Source organism: Toxorhynchites rutilus, chromosome 3 (genome assembly GCF_029784135.1).
Source record: "Toxorhynchites rutilus septentrionalis strain SRP chromosome 3, ASM2978413v1, whole genome shotgun sequence".
NCBI lineage: Eukaryota > Metazoa > Arthropoda > Insecta > Diptera > Culicidae > Toxorhynchites > Toxorhynchites rutilus.
Window position 1 is genome coordinate 109,809,922 of NC_073746.1, and position 21,341 is coordinate 109,831,262.

Below are 21,341 nucleotides of genomic sequence, written 5' to 3' on the forward strand. Positions count from 1 at the left end.
TAAATTGTTTGCTGAAGATCACTTGATCATGCAGCGTAAACAGGATAGATCATTATTGCATTTCTACACCTAAACTAGCGTTGACTGAGAACATTTCCTCTTTGGCAGAAATAATGGCATTTCGTGTGCTGGAGGGTCAAATGCGCAAATAATGAGCTGTTTTAATAGCTTAACACTTTACGGACCGCTCACGAGATTTCTCGTAATTCGCGTCCCATCCGTTGCGGACCGCTCACGAGATTTCTCGTTTTCGCGTTCCTTTACGGACTTGTGTGAAATTAGCGGAGAAAAGATTTTGTTGCGTGCAAGTTTCTGTTCAACGTCTTGTTGTATTTAATGAATAATGAATTATTTCAGTTGAAATAAATTGATTAAAAATATCATGCTCATTAGATAGAGAATTGAATCATTCATCTTTCCACATAATTCACCTTTTTTTATCGTGACAGAGAAAAGTTATAGACTGAAACGTGAGCATGGGTCAATATAGGAAAATATACAGAATTTTGAAAATCAAAAAAAGTTGTTCGAATAGAGTTATCGAACTTATTCGATAGAGAAATTATTTACTTATCTTCCAGCCACAATTTTATTAATCGGAAAAGGGTCTAATAAAAGTTATAGGCCAAGTTGTATGGGAGAAATCAATTATTTTAAAGAAAATTGAAAAAAAGTTATTTGAAAGGGCCGAAAACACATTCTCGAGATAGTACTCATTCGATAAAGAATACTTTTATTCATCTTCAGCCAAATTTTTATTTGTCGGAAAAGGGTCTAGGAAAAGTTGTATACAAAACCGGTACAAGTTGTACCGGTTGTATGGATGAAATTAATTAATTTAAAGAAAATTGAAAAAAAGTTATTTGAAAGGACCCGAAACACATTTTCGAGATAATACTCATTCGATAAAGCAAACAAGCAACTTCACACAAGTCAAAACGCGCGGTCCCAGGTGTATGTCTTACAGATTTCTTCCCGGTCCTTAAAGTGTTAAACAAGGTGTGTATGTATGGGAGCAGACATCTCTTTCTTTTTTCATTTCAATTGGAATTGTGTCAAAGAAAAGTCCATACGACGTCAATGGGGATCGAACCAAAGCCGGCTGGAATGCAAAGCTGTTCCATACGACCACGCTATCCATATAGCTACTAGTGCTGTTATATGAAAGCATGATAATGGGACCTTTTCCAGAAAACGAGACGAGCAATTTCAATGCCAAAATATTAAAATAATAACAAAAAGGAATAAGTTTCATATATCTTTTGGTTTCATTGATATTTTTTCTCGAGCATATGGTTTCATCACTCAGACGTTTTGTTATTATGGATTTATTGAGGCCATTGTTAGTTCACCTAATGAACGATTTATCAAGAAAAAAATTAAATCTATAATATACAAGTATTTCCAATAAAGTAGTACAACTTACTCATTACTTATTATTACTTACTATATTAATTACAACATTACTCATTTTCGTTCAATATGATGTGAAGACACTTTTCGTGCCGTGTTAATATATTCAAAACAGTCATCTGACATCCGGTCAGTCGGACGTTTAGTCGCTATCTCCTTCTACCGACTCGAATATCACCCTATTCCGTATTTCGATCGATTCGAAATATTCCGAACGACTTGATAAAATTTCATTTTGTATTCCGTTCGAGTTGTTTTTGCATTTCGTTCGATCTGATTCTTATCGAGCTTTAAACGTTCGAAATAGGGAATGCGAAATTATAACTTGAATGGAATAACGGCTTCGAACGAGATGGAAATCCGTCGGAATACAGAATAGGGTATATCATTATCATTTCATTCTTCCCAGTCAAATTGTCCTCATAGTATTTTGAAGTGGCTTCCTTTCTTTCTTTCTCTCCCATGTACGTGTGCATGCATCGATGTTTGAGTTCAACGTAGTTTGACATTATATTTTTTTTTATTCTTTATTTGAGAGGTTTTCAGCCTCCTGGGCTGGTTCGCCTCTTGACATAAAGGGTGTGTCACATCAAATTGTATCACGGAAAAAACGCTGTAGAAATTTAATTTTTAGGAATTATATCTTCAGCTTTCGCTTATAATCAGATAAGAGTGTATAGATCACGTTGGCCATGCTTCACTGTCAATTTTTCGTAAATTTGGAAAAATGTCGTCGAACGAAAAAGAGCGTTGTGAATTAATCCTGTGCACTCATTTCGAGAATCCGGAGTTGTCACATCGGGACATCGGTAAGATGCTGGGAATCGTCCAATCCACGGTCAGAAGAGTATTAAAACGATCCTTCGAGAACCTAACCATCGACCGGAAGGTGAAGAACGGCAAAAATGGATGCTCCGTTAGTGAAAAAGATCACAAGCGCGTAGTTAAGCAGTTTAGACGTGATCCGAGAAGTTCGGTCCGGGATGTCGCCAATAAGCTGAATTTGTCAAGTTCATTCGTCCAGCGGACCAAGCAGCGGGAGGGCCTGCGTACATACAAGGTTCAGAAGGCTCCTAACCGCGACGAAAGGCAAAACATGGTGGGGAAGACGCGAGCCCGGAAGCTGTACACCGAAATGCTGACGAAGCCGCATTGCCTGGTAATGGACGACGAAACCTACATCAAAGCGGACTTTCGTCAGCTGCCGGGCCTGTTGTTCTTCTCCGCAGAGGACAAATTCAGCGTTCCGGAGGAGATTCGCAAGCAAAAACTATCCAAGTTTGCCAAAAAGTACATGGTGTGGCAAGCGATCTGCTCTTGCGGAAAGCGGAGCGCCCCCTTCGTGATGACCGGCACGGTAAACGGGCAGGTTTACCTTAAGGAGTGCCTACAGAAGCGCTTACTACCACTATTGAAGCAGCACGAGGGCCCGACCATCTTCTGGCCGGATCTCGCTTCGTGCCACTATTCAAAGGACGTGTTGGAGTGGTACGAAGCCAACGGGGTCACCTTCGTGCCAAAGGAAATGAACCCGCCCAACGCGCCGGAACTTCGCCCAATAGAGAAATATTGGGCGATTATGAAGCAGGCCCTCCGGAAGAACCCAAAAGTTGTCAAATCGGAGGCGGACTTCAAGAGAAAATGGATTTCTGTTCAAAAACAACTACAACCTGACGTTGTACAGAACCTTATGGACGGGGTAAAGAGGATGGTGCGAGGGCTTGGGCTCGAAGTATGAATAAAAAGAAAATGCCAAAAGTTGTTTAATAGTTTTTATTTTACTGTCTAAAATTTTCAAAAGGATCGGTCAACTGGGCGAATTTCTACAGCGTTTTTTTCCGTGATGCAATTTGATGTGACACACCCTTTATTCTACAGGTGAGCTAGATTCTTTTGTATCGTACACGAACATTACTCACACGTATAACATAGCGTGCAGTGCGTGTGCGCTACTTTGCACGCTATTTACTAATACTAACGCGAGGACCTTTATAGCATACTTGATAAATGTCTAAGCTCGTTGGTTTGAGTTCACGATGGGTAGACAATAAACCGTCCATTGATAGAGTAACTTCTTTTTTGCATCAGAAATCATGTTTTCGTTCCTCTTCATATAGACGTAAAAATAAGATTGCGTACGCGGGTATAAAATTAGTGTCAGGTGGAAATGGGATTGTAGATTGAAGTTAGTTGAATTAAGAGGCAGATTTGTATTCATTAGTCGAGTCAGTTAAAATAACCACTGACTGGATTGTTTTTCTCAAGACAAGTAAAGGAGGAGTATGGAGTAGAGTTTCTTTTCCCAAGGGCCTCTCTCAGGACTATAGGCGAATGAACTGAAGAAGTTTAAAACCAAATATGGAATGGAATGAAATGAAACCACAGTTGCGAGCGAGATAGCAACACAACGTGCGAACATTATTCATGCCTAATGTTGATTTCATACAAATATACACACAGCTCGATACAAGAAAGGTATGAATGGAAGATAGTGTGAACCATATTTACTACACATTTACTCCCTGGAAGAAGAGATAGCCAGAGATACAGAGCAAAGTGTGCTACGACAAAGGAAGTGCCTGCAGCATACGGTAAATTTTCGTGCCAGTGCGAATATGGGAGAGTACCAGAATGTTGGTATATTGACCCGTGCTGCATTTATTCAGATACAACGTATCTTTCATGGAAGTAATTTTTCAAATCCTGGTAGGAAAACCTTACTGTTGCATGTTCTGGAGTTCGGTCACACCTCAAGCGGAATATAGGAGTAAAAATGTTTATAGTTTGTGTCCGAAATCTGAGTGAGAACGTAAACATGTTGAAGTTGTCAGATGCAAGATTTCATTAAAGCATCGATGAAAGTGTCACCCATGCAGTGATCGTTCGTTAATTGGGCTGAAAAATTAACCCAAATATCGAATTTTACCCGCTAACTGGATTGCAAAACAGCAAAAGCAATACTTCAAATTGAAGATGATGTCTATTATTGATACATATCTACTTTGCAGCCCAGTTAACGCACGCCCTGTTAAAGATAAGTTCAGTTGAGTCCAGTTAGCGAATGACAGCCATGTATCGGTGACGGGGCGACGAACGTGTTAAGCAAGTGTCGGGATGCGGCAACATGGGCAATTGTACAGCGAAACATGATATCAATACTAGGAGGATGACAGCGTTTATCATGCGAGGACTTACTGAAATCGGCATTACATCGCATCACAAAAATGAATCGAAATGAAATATTAATAATCTCTCATATTCATAATTCTCAATGACTCAATTCCTTCTATAATAGATTGAGCAGTATAACAAATACGACTTAAGCTTGAATCATCCGAGAAACGTCAATACTGATTCAACAAACGAACGGGATTCGCAAGAAAAAAGTGACGTTTGGTAAGCAGGTGAAAAACGCATTGGTACGAAAACTACAATAGTCTTTTCGTTCGAATTGTTCAATTTTCGAAAGTTATAATGGATGGATTCGATTGGTACGAAAACAAAAATACAAATGTGGCATACTTTCGAACGTTTTCTATTCGTTCGAAAACAAGAATAAGGGTGAATATCCGAAGTGATAAACAAGCGGATTGAATAATATAATTTCGTAGTTCTACGTCAAAAATGCGGTCGTGTCCTAGATACAACCCCACACATTTTTTGTTACTAAAATTCGTGAATTCATGAACTGAGATGGAAAATTTCAGTTCAAAACATATACCAATTCTGTTTGCGACCCAAAAGAAACGCCGGGTAAGCGGATACAGGGTTTTTGAATCAACTAATCAAACCAACAAGCTAGGAATGAACTTCTACAAATTCGCGTTGACGGCGGAATGGTGTCGACATCTGGATACGACATTGGTTTGTATGAGACTATTCTCTATCAGATTAGTCCGGCCTAAGGCAGTTTTAAATTTCTATAATTTGTATCAATTTTTTTTCTTGGCGTTATTTACCTACTAGAAGTACGTTGTTCTGACCCTAATTTAAACTATTTTCTATGCAATTTCAAATATTCTCACCACTTACCATTATAATATAAAATTATCTTTAGACATAATTTTTGTTTGACATTTTTTCATTATTGCAAGCAAAAGTGATTTTCATTTACATAGAGTACTAATTTGATTGGGAAAATTAATTTTCATTCATAATTTTTATGTTAAAAGTGTGTTCATTTTTTCTGCAAACCCATATTGTCATGCCTAACCCCCATTCCGGAATACGAAGCTCAATACCGTCAACGCGAATTAGAATGAGTCACTATCTTTTGTCTGTTGAATTACTAGAAGAACGAAGCGACGTTCGACTAGACATACAGAATATAGCCGAAAAGAAGTTCAAATCGTCTATCCATCGATATACATTTCTTTATACCTTTAACTTGTTTGTCCAATACGTTGGGAATTATGCAAACAAGTATAATTCCATACGAATCGGGAAGGGAAAGTGAGGTTTAGGTGCTCTGGCGCTCGAGGTATTTTTGGAGGCAAAGTTCACTCAACACAAGCTGTCGGACAACAGTCGATGGAAGTCTGAGCTGATCGCAGTCAAACGGATAACTGGTAATCATGTATACTGGAAAATTTTCAATCGTTACCTGAGTGCACCATCAGAGGGGTGGGTGGTATGGCAAAATGAGTGTGAAAGATTTGTTTAAAAAAATATTCTAACAAGGTTGATATATATGACAAATTAAGCCATGAATTGTTCATTGTCAAAATAAATCTTTTTGTTTTTTTTTGTTTTTAATAGGCTTTGAAGTTCGAGTTCATTCATCTCTATTCAAAATAAATGATTCTGCTAAAATTGCTTATATGTTTATATAGGAATATTTTATTATTTTTTGTGAACAAACATTAGCCCACATCATCATCATAAACATAACACTTCCAACGAATATTTATGCCTGGCTACACTGGTAATGATCCGTTCGGAAGGTTAACGTATTACGCACCACGGAATACGTGTTATATTTTTTTAATATTGTCACATTATTTTTTGCAATACATCGCGTTCACCATCGTGATGTCGGACTGCTTCAGGCCGGTTTCGCTACCAAAATCGCCGAACCACGGCTTCTTGTTGATCATCACTGGACTGTTGGGACTAGCAGCTCCAGCATACCGTGAGTAGTGCATAACAGAACCATAGTCGTAGGCGATATTGTACGTCAGTACTTGGTCACTTGGCAAAACTACAAAATTATTTTCGAAAAACTGATCCGTTTGATATTCCGGCAGTAAAGCGCTCCGATTGATAGAAATCCAATCATCCCGATCCGGTCGGCTAAATTCGTGAAACGCTCCCAAAGCATGCAGCAGCTCATGTACCGGAGTACCGACACGGTACATGCAGTAAGGAGTTTGCAAGTTTACCTGGTGGTAGAGATTGTTCGCGTGAAATCCAACATACGAGTAGCATCCGGTATCACCATTCGAAATGGTAATGAAATACGGTTGGTTAGTGTATTCGACGAATCGCACACATGTTTTCGAATGGTACTGATCCATTGCCGATTTGAGCGTCATCTTCTCGAATAAGCCTTAAATTCCAAAACAATTCAATGATACATTTCAAACATTTCAGTCCATCGTTTCACTTACTGAAATTGCCGACAATCTTGTACGGTACGGTAGCCTCAGGCCATCGCGCAGCTTCCTGGCGAATCACAACTCGGCTTTCTTGAGCCGGGAGCAGGATGTCCCCCTGGTAGTAATAATTAAAACCGAATTCGAACGGATAGCGACGATCAAACTTTGAGTACTCCTGGGACAATTTTTTACCTAGGAAGATTACATTCTTATTACAAATGGTTATCGGCAATCTCTCAGATCTTACCAACGGCTTTATTAGGTTTGTGATATCGTTTAGATACAGTTAGTTGTACTAACATGCATATCACGAAGAGAATCAAAATGCGTACAGTCTGATGAACCATTTTGAAAAACCAATGTGAAGTGCACAATATTTGAAGCTCTTTTATACTATATAATCCACGATTTTGGCACAAACAAGTTTTCGAGCTATCAGTCTGGAAATGATACTCACTCATTATCGGAGGCGCTTCCTCGTTTGGACAGGGTAACTTATTGCTTGGAAATGTGCAGATAGTAAATTTTGAATTTTGGCCTATGTTTCATAATGTTTGGTTATTTACGGCATTTCTGTGCTTTCGTATATATGAAAATGCTACAATTGCTTTTTGACGTAGGATAACTTCTTTCGTGACCATATGGGGGATGCAAATTGGAAAACTCTTGATCCCAATTTCTTATCCCTCAGGAAGTTTTACAATGTGAGAAAAGTGCATTTTGCGATGCAAAATTTGCCAATATCTTCTTCTTCTTTTTGGCTTTAAGAGGGTTTAAACTTTTCAGTTCATTCGCCTCTACCACTTTTGCCAATATCCCCACTCTACTCAAAGCTATTGATATTTTCCCCCAAAAATACGCTCTCATTTGTTTGTCGTTCTTTCTGGAGTAAACATATAAAATGTTCATTGGTGGCATTCGAAAGAGCATATTTGACTCTACACAATGAGAGATTTTAAAAACTATGTTATTTTCTCTATTTGAATAAACTAAAATTTTGGGTGAAAACCCATCAACAACATTGAGTAGGATTAATATATTGACAAGTTCTTCATTGCAAAATAATAATAAGCTCTAAAAGTCGTTCGAAGACAATTTTGATGTTGGATTTGAAATATGAAAGTTAGAGCAAGCCTGTTCTTTCATGGTCACTCTAATATAACTCAGAATTAACAGGGGTTAATAGTTTATAAGTTTTTTTATTTTTTTCGTTAGGGTGACCATTTCCATTTTAGGGCGATCCGAAAAATCCACTTTTTCCTAAAAATGACTTTCTTTAAAAATTCATACCATTTGAAACATCGAACCGATTTAGACGATAGACATATCAAATTAAAGCCAATGAGCTAGCCTTTTATCAAGAAATATTGAACCTGCAAAAAGGATGGATTTCATTCTCATAATTATTGATTGTAACCGTTTTTTATTGTTTTCATGGCTTTGGACTGGTGCATCCGTGGTCGAGTGGTTAGCGTCTCACATTATCACGGGTTCGATTCCTGTTCTGGCCGGAGATTTTTCGTCAAAGATATCTCCTTCGACTTGCACTGTCACGCGTATTCTAAAGCTTGCCCCTCGGAATACATTCAAGGCGTGGTATTTGACTTAAGAAATCTCAACTAAGTATTAATAAATGACGCTAGTTAATGCATACGTTGAGACGGCAAAAGTTCTACAGGGAACGTAAACGTCATTCAAGAAGAAGGCTTTGGACTAGAGGGCGCTATATATTTTTTATATTTTTTCTTGAAAGCTGAGGATTTTTACCAAACATATCTCGATATCAGAGATGCAATTTTTTTCCTTTTTGAGATATGATTTTGACGTGGGACTACGTCTAACCGGAATATATGGGGGGTAAGATGAAAACATAAACACTGAACATGCAGGAAAAAAATGCAAGATTTCGAATGCTTATAACTCGAACATTTTCTACTGGATCGGAAAGATGTTTGCATCAATTGATAGGGAATATTTCTACGCATCTATCGCAATTAATAAAATGTCATTTTTCATTAGATAAATAATTGACTAATTGTAAAATGTTAAGCGTTATCTAAACGCCCTAACTGCCTCGTTTTGATCACCCGATTTACGGTTTCCCCAACACAGACTTCAAAGCCAAGCAGCGTTGGGGAAATCGGAATTGAAAATACATGAAAGTAGGGGGACTTTTGTTCTCTCCGAAATATGTTCCCTAAAGGCCCATTTATACGTTGCTAGTAGCTGACTTCACAACGAGCAGCTACTGACCCGGTGAACTCGCTTGACAAATGGTTGACTCGCCTTGTCCGTTCACACAATGTGAGCTGCTGACAAGAAACTAGATACTAAGTACGGGTTTACCAGAGATGCCAGACGATTTTTCAAATGTCCATCAAATAGTCAGAAACAGCAATCAGGTCCGAATTTGACAGATGATTGATCCGAAATCAACTTATTTATTGGCTGTTTTCGGCTTAGGTTTTCAGTTGAATTTATCATTACACAATTTTAAATTTTATCGCGAGACACACGCTGGCCGTGTTTACAAATACTTTGTGCTGAATTTCTTTGAACTGAGGGTACTATCCGAAAAAAGCAGAAAGAAAAAAGGATTCGGGCCAGGAATTGGATGCAAAGAAAAGGAGTAACAAATACAATACTGGAGTAACTCCACGATGATGATCCCCGAGAGTACAGAGCAGTGTTGGAAATAACACCTGAAAAAGTGAAAAAACTGTTGGATTTAATTGCTCCACAAATACAACGCCAATATACACTCATGAGTGAAACTAGAAATGATGTGCCTTTCTTCTGGAATATGGAATATATATCAGATTATTGTCGCTATTTTTTAGAACCTCGAAAGCATCCATAGCTTAATTAATTCCGAAAGTATGTGGTGCTACAAATGGTAGTCTAAAAGATTTTTCAAAATTTGATTTACTTCGCGTTGACAGCAGCTTCGTGTACCAATTTGTGAAATGAAAATGATAGTAGATTCGCCGGAGGAATAAATACGTCTCAAAAACTAAAATAATGAATGAAAATATACTTTTTTTCAAATCGAATATGTATTCTGTTTCTTAGAACAATACTTTTTTTTGCAAGTTGTGAGTGAATTTTGAATGAAAATTGTGCCCGATGATGATTTTATATTTAGATTCCCAATAAAACTGTCTCAATAAGAAAACGTGCCCCGCCAGTGTGCCAAACAAAATAACAACGATTCCGTTTAGAAACTATTAGGGTTTTATTTGTTTTTCCAATATTTTTCAAGTCTATAAATATCTTCGCATATTTTCAAATATCTTAAAAATAGAGACATTTGTTTACATTTGGCATCCCTGATTCGAACGCTAAATTCTGTTTTTTGACGTTTTGAGGGATGCGAGTGCGAGTAAATTCAAAAAACTTTGAAGTAGCTCGCACGCCGAATCACACATGACACTAACTGGCATGATGTGTTCACACGGTGTGAGTAGCTGCACTGCAGTAACTGACTAGATCGACTCGTATGCTTACTCGCACCGTCTGAACCCGGCTTAACACAGACTTCAAAACCAAGCAGCATTGGCGAAACCGACATTGCAAATACATGAAAGTAGGGGCAGCTTTTGTTCCCACCGAAATGCGTTTCTCTAACACAGACTTCAAATCCAAGGAGCGTGGGAAGGTTGGCATTGCAAATACATTCAATTCGGGAGCATTTTTGTTCCGACTGAAATGTGTTTCCCTACCACAGACTTCAAATCCATGGAGCGAGGGAAAATTGGCATTGCTAATACATGCAAGTCGAGGGCAATTTGTTCCGACTAAAATATGTTTCCCCAACACAGGCTTCAGAACCAAGGTGTCTAGGAAAATTGGGATTGCAAATTCATGCAGGTCGGGAGTATTTTTGTTCCGACTGAAAGCCGATTACCTATAAAGGCTTCCAAACCAACTGCGAGTACTTTTATACTCGCTTGCCTTTGTGCAGACTCGAATGCGTTTCCCTAACACGGTCTACTAAACTTAGGTACCTGGTAAGATCGTGCAGACACTAGAGACATGGCATTTGTTCAAACTTTTTACTCACAACGCAAATATATTGAATTCAATTGAATTCGGAAATTGTTTCATTCAATCAAAAATTCAATCAATACATACAAATGATTATTAAGCTAAGGTAGTCCCACGTCAACCTTGCGGTTATATCATAGATATAACGCATCCATTTTTTAAAGTTAACCGGTGGTCCGGAAAATTGTTTTTCCCCTTTTATCCAAAAATGACGTTTTTCGAAAATTCATAACTTTTTATCTATTGAACCGATTCAGATGAACTACATATAAAATTGAAGCCAATGAGCTAAAAATATCACACTTGCGGGAAAATTGAATTCTGGTCGCATAGGTCTAGTTAGTAACATAGGAATATTGTAATATTTGTTATATTTGAAAAATCATATCTTAATAACGAAAAAAAGCATGTCTGATATCGAGATATGTTATGTAAAAAATCCTCAACTTTCCAGAAAAAAATACAGTCAACTTCCCCTAACTCGATATCCAAGGGGACCATCGAGTTAGAAAGGTGTCGAGATACAGAACATTTTTTTCATATTTTTTATGTCATGAATTGTAAATATATTACGTTAGGGCAAGTGTCCCAATTATGGTATGAATTGGAGTTTTTGCTTCATCCCCTTAAAGTCAAAAAACACCTTTCTCACAAGAACAAAAATATTTTTTTCAGGATCTCTCAGGAGGTGATACACGGTTATATTTGACGAAAAAATCGTTCTACTTATAGAACTTTTTCTTTGTTTCAGACTCTGTTGCCTCAAACTGGCTCTACATTTGAAAGTACGCTACGTAAGCTGATTCTGCTTACTATTTTGTCAGAAAATAGTCGCTGGGGGCAGATCTGGAGAATACGGTGGATGCGGAAGCAATTCGAAGCCCAATTCATGCAACTACAAACGAAATTAGGATTTTTCCATTTTTTTCACAATAACAAAAGTTGCTTCACTCTCAATGCTATAATTCACGAACCAATCGACCGATTGCTGTCAAATTTTGACACGTATCCGTTGAAAGATGGTGCTTTGTAATAGTCAAGTAGATTTTTGCAAGAGGCGCCATCTAGACGTGAAGCTTATGAACTTTTCAGCCTAACTGTTATAATCGAGTCCAAAATCGTATATAATTTAGTCTGTATATAATCAAGTCCGACCTGCATAAGGAACAAGGTTAACAAAGAAAAAATTTTGATTAAGTATGTTATTGAAACTAAATTGTAACGATCACGCAGGAACTGTTCTTGCCAGTCGATGTTCCTTGTTAGATCAAATGGAACTCGAGATGGTTCAGTGGATTGTGGGCTACACTTGATTGATATATTGATTGGCAAGTGATCGCTACCATGGGGATCATTGATGACCTTCCACTGACAATCTAGTGATAGCGAGCTTGAGCAAAAAGATAGGTCGAGTCGACTTTCTCGAGCCGGAGGTTTTGGAATTCGTATCGCTTCACCAGTGTTCAAGATAGTTAAATTGAAATCGTCACATAAATCGTAAAAAATAGCCGCTCTAGCGTCATCATAATGATCACCCCACCCAGTACCATGGGAGTTCATGTCACCCAGTATTAGAACTGGGGATGAGAGAATCGAGACTAGATTCCAAAGTTGACTACGGCTAATGTTAGTATTTGGAGGAACGTATACTGAAGCTATGCAAAGTTCTTTATTCTTTGCCGTTATTTGACACGCGACAATTTCGACGTCTGATAGAGCTGAGAGAGGAATTTTATAGAAAGAGTAGCTCTTTTTGATCCCCAAAAGTACTCCTCCATAAGAATCATTTCTATCCAGGCGAATAATGTTAAAATCGTGGAAGTTGAGTTCTGTATCAGAAGAAAGCCATGTTTCAGAAAGGGCGAATATATCACAGTCATAATTTTGAAGTAAAAATTTGAACGAGTCTAGTTTAGGCACTAGACTACGGCAGTTCCATTGTAGCACATTGATCATTTCTCCTACTACGTTAGGTGAATTATCCATCGAAAAATATGATTGATGCAAGGAGGGGCCATGAAACAGTCAATTGCTTAAGATAAGACTTCAGAGATGGAAGCAAGGCAGAAATAAGGCTTCTAAGGGGGTCTTGAATATTGAGGGTGTTTAATATAAAGTCTACAATGTCCAAAAAAGCTATCAATCCTCGGTTGGACGCGAATTTTCTGTGAGAAGATCGAGGGGCATCGTTTTTATTTCTCTCTCTTCTGGGTAACGGCGTATAATCCTTACTGCAACCAGGAACTGGCTGAGAAGGAGTCTTCGTATTCGTTTTTTTACCATTACCCTTGGAATTAGACAACCTTCTGAGGATCCTTTCAGCTTTCTTGTGGTGCATCATTGGTGAAGAAAGTTTTCTTTTTTGAGAATCATCCTTTGTCGAAGATTCTGGTGCAACCGTAGTGTGATCCTCATCAGAATCAGAGTCCAATTCTTGAGTTGACAAAACCGAAAATTGGTTTTCATCATGAGCGGCTGATGCAGCCTTGAGCATTTCTGCATAAGTCCGCTTGGAGCGTCCTGTGATAGAACGCTTCACTTTTTCGGAGTGCTGTTTGTACCTTGGGCACTCCTGTAATGCGTGAGGATTCTCGCCACAGTGGATACATTTTTCAACTGTTAGTGTACAACAATCCTCACTGTGTTTTTCACCACATTTACCGCCGCAATGCAATTCACCACTTGTTGCCGCAATGGCTGGAAGAATGTCCCAAATTTTTACAGATGGTGCAATTATAGACCCGCGGTACAAACAAGCGCACCGGAAAAAAAACACTATCTACTTTCACATAGTTCGGGAGAACACAACCAGCGAAAATCACCCGAAACGAGTGTGAAGGCTTATAGACTTTTTGGTTGTCTTCCAAAGATGCTGCATGTAGTTGCCTAACATCCAGAATCTTCACAAGCTCACCAATTAGCGAGTTTTTAAAACAACCCGATGCTTTTTTCAATTCTTCAACACTCAGACTCGCATCGAGTACTACGCCTTCTATCTCCACATCTCGAGAAGGGATGCAAATGTGGTACTCCCTGTTGAAAATCTCGTCTTCAACAATCTTGTTCGCCACATCAAAAGTCGGTGCTTCTACACGCAGTTTGTCCGGTCTCTCTTTACGTATCAAGACATCCGGATACTTACGCAGCAAATCTCTTGAAATGTGAAGAGTTCTCAACGGTTTCCCTTTGGGCCGAAAGAAAACAACCCATGGTGCCTTTGAGGACTGTTGGTAATATCGCGTCCTCGCAACAATAGCATCAGCGGACGCCATAACCGCCTATGAAAACAAACAAAAAAACTCACACACACACACTCACACGCACACACTCGCGCAAAAACTTAACTTAAAACTAACTTAGAGTAAAAACTAACTTAAACTAAAAATTAGTTCAAATAAAATATCTTCTTGAAAAAAAAAATAATTTCTTTAAGAAAAAAAAAATAATAATAAAAACTTGAAAAAAAAAATTCAGTCTGATGAGTCCGAACAACTGAACAACCCTATTCGGAGAGCTATACAGCGCCGCACGCTATGGTATAAGCACAATAGCGTGACGGCAAAAACTATTCTTTTGTACTTCTCTGTTTGATGTTTGGTGAAGATACAGATGTAACGCTCAATGGAACCAATCCACAGATCACCGGTCCAGCGTCGCTGGAGAGGTGCTGCTTCCTCGCTGTTCTAGATGCTTTGGCACTTAACTTGTTTCTTAACCAATAAGCGAAAGAAAAAAAAACGAACCAAAAATCACTTTGGTGGAGGAGAAAAAAAAAACTTTCCAGCTTCGATATTGTAGCGGAGGACGGACAATGTGTGTCCGTCTCTTGCAAATAATCGACGAGGAATTAGTCGTTCGAGAGTTATAGTGTCGCAAATATGGAGCAAAATAAAGAGAAAATCCGACATATTTTACAGTACTACTATGACAAAGGCAAAAATGCATCTCAAGCTGCCAATAAAATTTGTGCAGTTTATGGACCCGATACAGTTTCCATTTCCAACGCACAACGATGGTTTCAACGTTTTCGTTCTGGTGTAGAGGTCGTCGAAGATGCGCCACGCTCTGGAAGGTCTGTCGTCGAAAATTGCGACAAAATCGCTGAATTAGCCGAGAAAGACCGGCATAGTAGCAGCCGTAGCATCGGCCAAGAGCTGGGGATAAGTCATCAAACCGTTATTAACCATTTGAAGAAGCTTGGATTCACAAAGAAGCTCGATGTATGGGTGCCACACACGTTGACGCGAAAAAACATCTTTGACCGTATCGACGCATGTGAATCGCTGCTGAATCGCAACAAAATCGACCCGTTTCTGAAGCGGATGGTGACTGGCGATGAAAAGTGGGTCACTTACGACTACGTGAAGCACAAACGGTCGTGGTCGAAGCCCGCTGAAGCGGCTCAGACGGTGGCCAAGCCCTCATTAACGACCAGGAAAGTTCTGCTGTGAGGTTGTCAAGGAGTAATCTATTATGAGCTGCTTCCCTATGGCCAAACGCTCAATTCGGACCTGTACTGCCAACAACTGAACCGCTTGAAGGTAGCACTCATGAAGAAGAGGCCATCTTTGATAAACAGAGGCCGCATTGTCTTCCATCAGGACAACGCCAGGCCACACACTTCTTTGGTGACCATCCGAGAGCTCGGATGGGAGGTTCTTTTGCATCCGCCTTATAGTCCGGACCTTGCACCAAGTGACTACCATCTGTTTTTGTCCATGGCGAACGAGCTAGGTAGTCAGAAGTTAGTCACAAAAGAGGCCTGTGAAAATTGGCTATCCGAGTTTTTTGCCAATAAGGAAGGGAGCTTCTATAACAGGGGTATTATGAAGCTGGCATCTCGTTGGGAACAAGTCATCGAACAAAACGGCGCATATTTGACTTAAAACAGATGATTGTAACTAATTTTATGAACAAATGAAAATTCAAAAAAAATACCGCAGGACTTTTTTGACAGCCTAATATATAGAAGAAGGCATTTCATTCATTTTTTTATTCACAAACATGTTACTGTTAAGAGTCTTCATACACAAAACACTTTCAACGAATATTTATGCCTAGCTACACTGGTAATGATCCGGAATACGTATGATTCTTTGTGATCTTGTCACATTATTTTTTTGCAGTACATCGCGTTCACCATAGCTATGTCGGACTGCTTCAGGCCAGTTTCGCTACCAAAATCGCCCACCCACGGCTTCTTGTTGATCATCACCGGACTATTGGGACTAGCAGCTCCAGCATACCGTGAGTAGTGCATCACAGAACCATAGTCGTAGGAGATATTGAACGTCAGTACTTGATCACTTGGTAACTTTTCAAAATTATTTTCGAAAAACTGATCCGTTTGATATTCCTGCCGCAAAGCGCTCCGATTGAAAGTAACATAATCATCCCGATCCGGTCGGCTGAATTCGTGAAACCCTCCCAAAGAGTGCAGCAGCTCATGTACCGGAGTACCGACACTGTACAAGCAGTAAGGAGTTTGCAAGTTTACTTGGTGGTAGAGATTGTTCGCGTGAAATCCAACATACGAGTAGCATCCGGTATCTTTATTTGAAATGGTAATGAAATATGGTTGGTCAGTACATTCGACGAATCGCACACACGTTTTCGAATGGAACTGGTTCATTGCCGACTTGAGCGTCTTCATTTCGGATGAGCCTCAAATTTAAAAATGAAAAAAAAAACAATGATGCATTTGAAATATTTCATCCCATCTCTTCGCTTACTGAAATTGCCGGCAATTTTGTACGGCACGGTTGCATTGAGCCATCGTGCGGCTTCACGGCGAATAACAACTCGGTTTTCTTGGGCCGGGAGCAGGATATCTCCCTGGTAGTAATGATCAAAACCGAATTCGAACGGATAGCGACGATCAAACCTAAAGTACTCCTTGGACAACCTTTTTCCTGCGAAGATTACATTCTAATTACAAATTCTTACCAATAATCTCTCGTATCTTACCAACGGCTTTATTAGGTGTGCGATATCGTTTAGATACAGTTAGTTGTACTAACATGCATATCACGAAGAGTACCAAAATACATACAGTCCGATGAACCATTTTTTAGCTCCAATGTGAAATGCAAAACAATTGGAGCTCTTTTATACCACAAAATCCACGTTTTTGGCACAAACAAGTTTTCATCAGGTGCTATATCAGTCTGGGAATAATGTAGCCACGCATTATAGTTTAGACAGTGTAATTTATTGCTTTTAAAGGTGCAGATAATGAATTTTGAATTTCGTTGTTTGAGGCCTATGTTTCCCTAATGTTAGGAGATTTACGACACTTTGCACCTAAACTAGACAATGCTTTCGTGTCTATGAAAATGTTAAAATTACTGTTTTTCAACAATTATTGACTAGGTTCTTCCAGCTTTAACCCATTAAAAATCTATAAACCACATAGCATGTATAATATATTAAAACCATGAAAAAGGTATTTGTGCCTCAGGAATCAATTCGTTTCATTTAAAACGGTGATTTGGAGCGCTACCGCTTGAATAATTCAGCGAAACCTGAAAATTGTTCAAAAACTCAAACACAATCAGGTCATAAAAACATGCTTTTTGGTGACAATCCTGAACCCACGTTCATTGAACTATAACACCATTACAAGTTATGAGATATGGTTCTAAACTTGACATTCAAATCAATCATCAAGCTCTGACATGACGCCTTCCGGAGTCGATCAGAGATCAAATTAATGTGGGGGTTCTATGACGATCGTCACTTTTACTTCACGTCTTTTGACTCATTGGGTTTTATTACGATCGTCTCGTCAGGGGATAAACGAAGTGAGGTGGGTACAACTTTATTATGAACATCACGTGAGGGAGAAAATGTGGAAGAGTTCATCCGAACTATCAAATTGGCATTGCGGATAAACTCGGTATTATTATGATTGTCACTTTTTTTTAATTATGCAGAAGAGGACAAGGAATCATCATTTATGAGTGCATTTTTAAACACGAATCTAAATAGCTTAGATAAAACCGAAGTTTGATAAATCTTTTACTACAGAAATATAGTATGGATAAAAATAGAATTTTCTCCTAAGTTGTCACATTTTTTTTTCCCAAAATATATATTTTATTAAGGCACATGTGGCGTTAGCCTGACGGGGCCGGGAGTCCAATATTTTGACAATTTTTGTCTTACAACTATGTTAGTAATATGTAACCGATTACTCGCGGTTGACTCGAGGTTAGTATTACAAGTGTTCTCATAATTGGTATGTCGTAGTCTTCGATGCTCTGTACGTGTGCCCGACACGGGATACTTCCTATTGGGATGCAGCTGACCATTAATCATCAACGCCCCCCTAGTCTGTACCCCATATCTAGCGTGGTGCGTCTTTCTCGACTCGAGGAATCCAGGATAGAATGGTCACTAGCCGGCGCAATCATCAGCTCGTGTTGTTGCCATGAGCGGTACAACCTTTGGCTCTTGTTGAATGATCAGTGGACTGCACAACCTTCGGCCCGTGCATCTGTAAAGAGTGTGTGTATGTTTTGCCGCGACTAAGTAAAAGTTTATCGATCGGATAGGAGGGATATGAAACGGGGACACAACGAAGGAAACATCATTAAACGTTGACATCGGCGTTTCTGAGGAACAGGTATAGATAAAGCAGAAGATCAGGATCCCGGCTACCTAAGATATCCCGGACGGGGATATCCGATTGTCTGCCTTGTGCTCTCAGTGCTCTAGAGAGCTGAGAGCGAGCAGCATGGAACCGGATACACGACCAGACAATATGCTCAATGTCGTGGTAGCCATCGCCACAATCACAAAGATTGTTTGCTGCGAGCCCAATGCGATAGAGATGCGCGTTTAGGTTGTAGTAATTGGACATAAGCCGAGATATCACGCGAATGAAATCACGACCTACATTCAATCCCTTGAACCATGCACTCGTCGAGACCTTAGGGATAATTGTGTGTAACCAACGACCGAACTCATCTTCACTCCACATGCGCTGCCAACTTACGAGCGTGTGCTGACGAAGAATGTGAAAAAATTCATTATAAGCAATTTGCCTTTCAAAAAGTGTGCCTTCTGAAGCGCCCACCTTAGCTAGCGAGTCCGCTTTCTCATTTCCCGGAATCGAGCAATGAGAGGGAACCCATGCTAAGGTAATCTTGAATAATTTTTCGACCAAAACACTCAATAGTCTTATTCTTGTTAGAAAATAAGATGAGCGTTTATCAACTTTCATTGAGCGGATTGCCTCTATTGAGCTGAGACTGTCTGAAAAAATAAAATAGTGGTCGATGGGCAATGTTTCAATGATCCCTAATGCGTAATATATCGCACCCAGTTCAGCGACATACACGGAACAAGGATTTTTGAGTTTGAAAGAGGCACTGGAATTTTCATTGAAGATGCCGAAGCCAGTGGACCCGTTTATGAATGAACCGTCAGTAAAGAACATTTTATCAGATCCAACTTTCCCATATTCTGCCGAAAATATCGGCGGAATATAATCGGAGCGTAGATGATCTGGGATTCCATGGATTTTTTGTCGCATGGACAGATAAAAAATGACAGAGGAATTGCAGAAGTATGGGAAGCAAACTTGGTTGGAGATGCCTGGTGAAGGGTGCACGTCGTGTGTAAGGTACTCATGGTATAAAGACATAAAACTTGACTGAGGAGTCAGTTGGAGTAGATTTTCGAAGTTATCAATCACCAATGGATTCATGATCTTGCAACGGATGAGAAATCTGTAGGATAATTCTGTGAACCGAAGAGTAAGCGGGGGTACTCCTGCCAAAACTTCGAGACTCATCGTATGTGTCGAATGCAAACACCCCATGGCTATACGCAGGCAACGATAGTGTATTCTCTCCAGCTTAAGAATATGAATCCTGGCAGCTGATCGGAAGCAAAAACTGCCATATTCTAACACTGATAATATCGTTGTTTTGTACAACTGAATGAGGTCTCCTGGATGGGCACCCCACCATGTTCCGGTAATTGTTTGGAGAAAATTGATTGTTTGCTGGCATTTCTGTTTCAAATACGCAATGTGTCTCCCCCAGGTACTCTTAGAATCAAAATATACACCCAGGTATTTGAAAAACATAGAGTGTTGGATCGTTTTGCCGGATAGGTGAAGGTGGAATTGGGCGGGTTGAGGGCCCACGTGAACAGATTGTTCAATTGTTCAGGGTATCTTGAAACGACTTTTGCAGAACGACGGGATTAGTACCCGTGATGGAAATATCTCCATCATCTGCAAGTTGTCTTAACGTACAATCTCTAGTTAGACAATCATCTATATCATTGACGTAAAAACTGTACAAGAGGGGGCTTAGGCAGGAGCCTTGTGGTAGGCCCATAAAACTGTATCGAGAAGATTTCAAGCTGCCATGATTGAAAAACATGTGCTTTTCTGACAGTAAATTGTACAGGAAATTATTCAGAATTGGTGAAAGTCCACGATTATAAAGTTTCTCTGAGAGAATTTCCATGGAAACTGAATCAAATGCCCCTTTGATAACGAGGAAAACGGGAGTCATTTGTTCTTTGCGAGCAAATGCGATTTGGATTTCAGAAGATAGCAGCGCGAGACAATCGTTCGTCCCTTTACCTCGGCGGAAGCCAAACTGCGTATTTCACAGCAAATTGTTCGCTTCAACCCACTTGTCCAAACGAAGTAGAATCATTTTCTCTAACAATTTACGAATACAGGATAACATTGCAATCGGCCTATACGAGTTGTGATCGCAAGCCGGCTTGTTGGGTTTTCGTATGGCTATCACTCTCACTTGCCTCCAGTCATGTGGGACAATATTCAGCTCCAGAAACTTGTTGAACAAGTTCAGCAAACGCTGTTTCGCCAAGTCGGGAAGATTCTTCAACAAGTTGAATTTAATCTTGTCCGACCCCGGAGCTGAATTGTTACATGAGAGGAGGGCAATTGAGAATTCTACCATCGAAAAATTCTCATAGTCGCATTGGAGCGGAATGTCGCGTACGACGCTTTGTGCAGGAACGGAATCGGGACAAACCATTCTTGCAAATTTGAAAATCCAACGGTCAGAGTATTCCTCACTTTCGTTTGTATGGTTCCAGCCACGCATTTTCCTAGCCGTATTCCAAAGAGTGCTCATAGCTGTCTCCCTTGACAAACCATTGACGAACTTCCGCCATTATCCACGCTTTTTTGCTTTAATCAAACCTTTTAGTTTGGCTTCTAGAGCTTGGTACTTTAGAAACCATTCCACTAATCCAGTTTTCCTGAATTTTTTGAAAGCGGATGATTTTTCA

At 39.6% G+C, this 21,341-nt stretch overlaps 2 protein-coding genes across 2 annotated transcripts; both read right to left on the minus strand.

Moving 5' to 3' along the window:
* Positions 1-6,380: 6,380 nt before the first annotated feature.
* Positions 6,381-7,356, minus strand: LOC129779927 (hatching enzyme 1.2-like). The gene is made up of 3 exons (XM_055787704.1): positions 7,258-7,356; positions 7,023-7,202; positions 6,381-6,961 (listed from the first exon to the last, which is right to left on the minus strand). The coding sequence occupies exons 1-3, from the start codon at positions 7,310-7,312 to the stop codon at positions 6,411-6,413; spliced, it is 786 nt and encodes a 261-aa protein (XP_055643679.1). The 5' UTR covers positions 7,313-7,356; the 3' UTR covers positions 6,381-6,410.
* An 8,653-nt stretch (positions 7,357-16,009) lies between these two features.
* LOC129779640 (hatching enzyme 1.2-like) lies at positions 16,010-17,124 on the minus strand. The gene is made up of 3 exons (XM_055787227.1): positions 17,025-17,124; positions 16,790-16,969; positions 16,010-16,721 (listed from the first exon to the last, which is right to left on the minus strand). Exons 1-3 carry the CDS (start codon positions 17,122-17,124, stop codon positions 16,165-16,167), a joined length of 837 nt encoding a protein of 278 aa, XP_055643202.1. The 3' UTR covers positions 16,010-16,164.
* Positions 17,125-21,341: the final 4,217 nt, after the last annotated feature.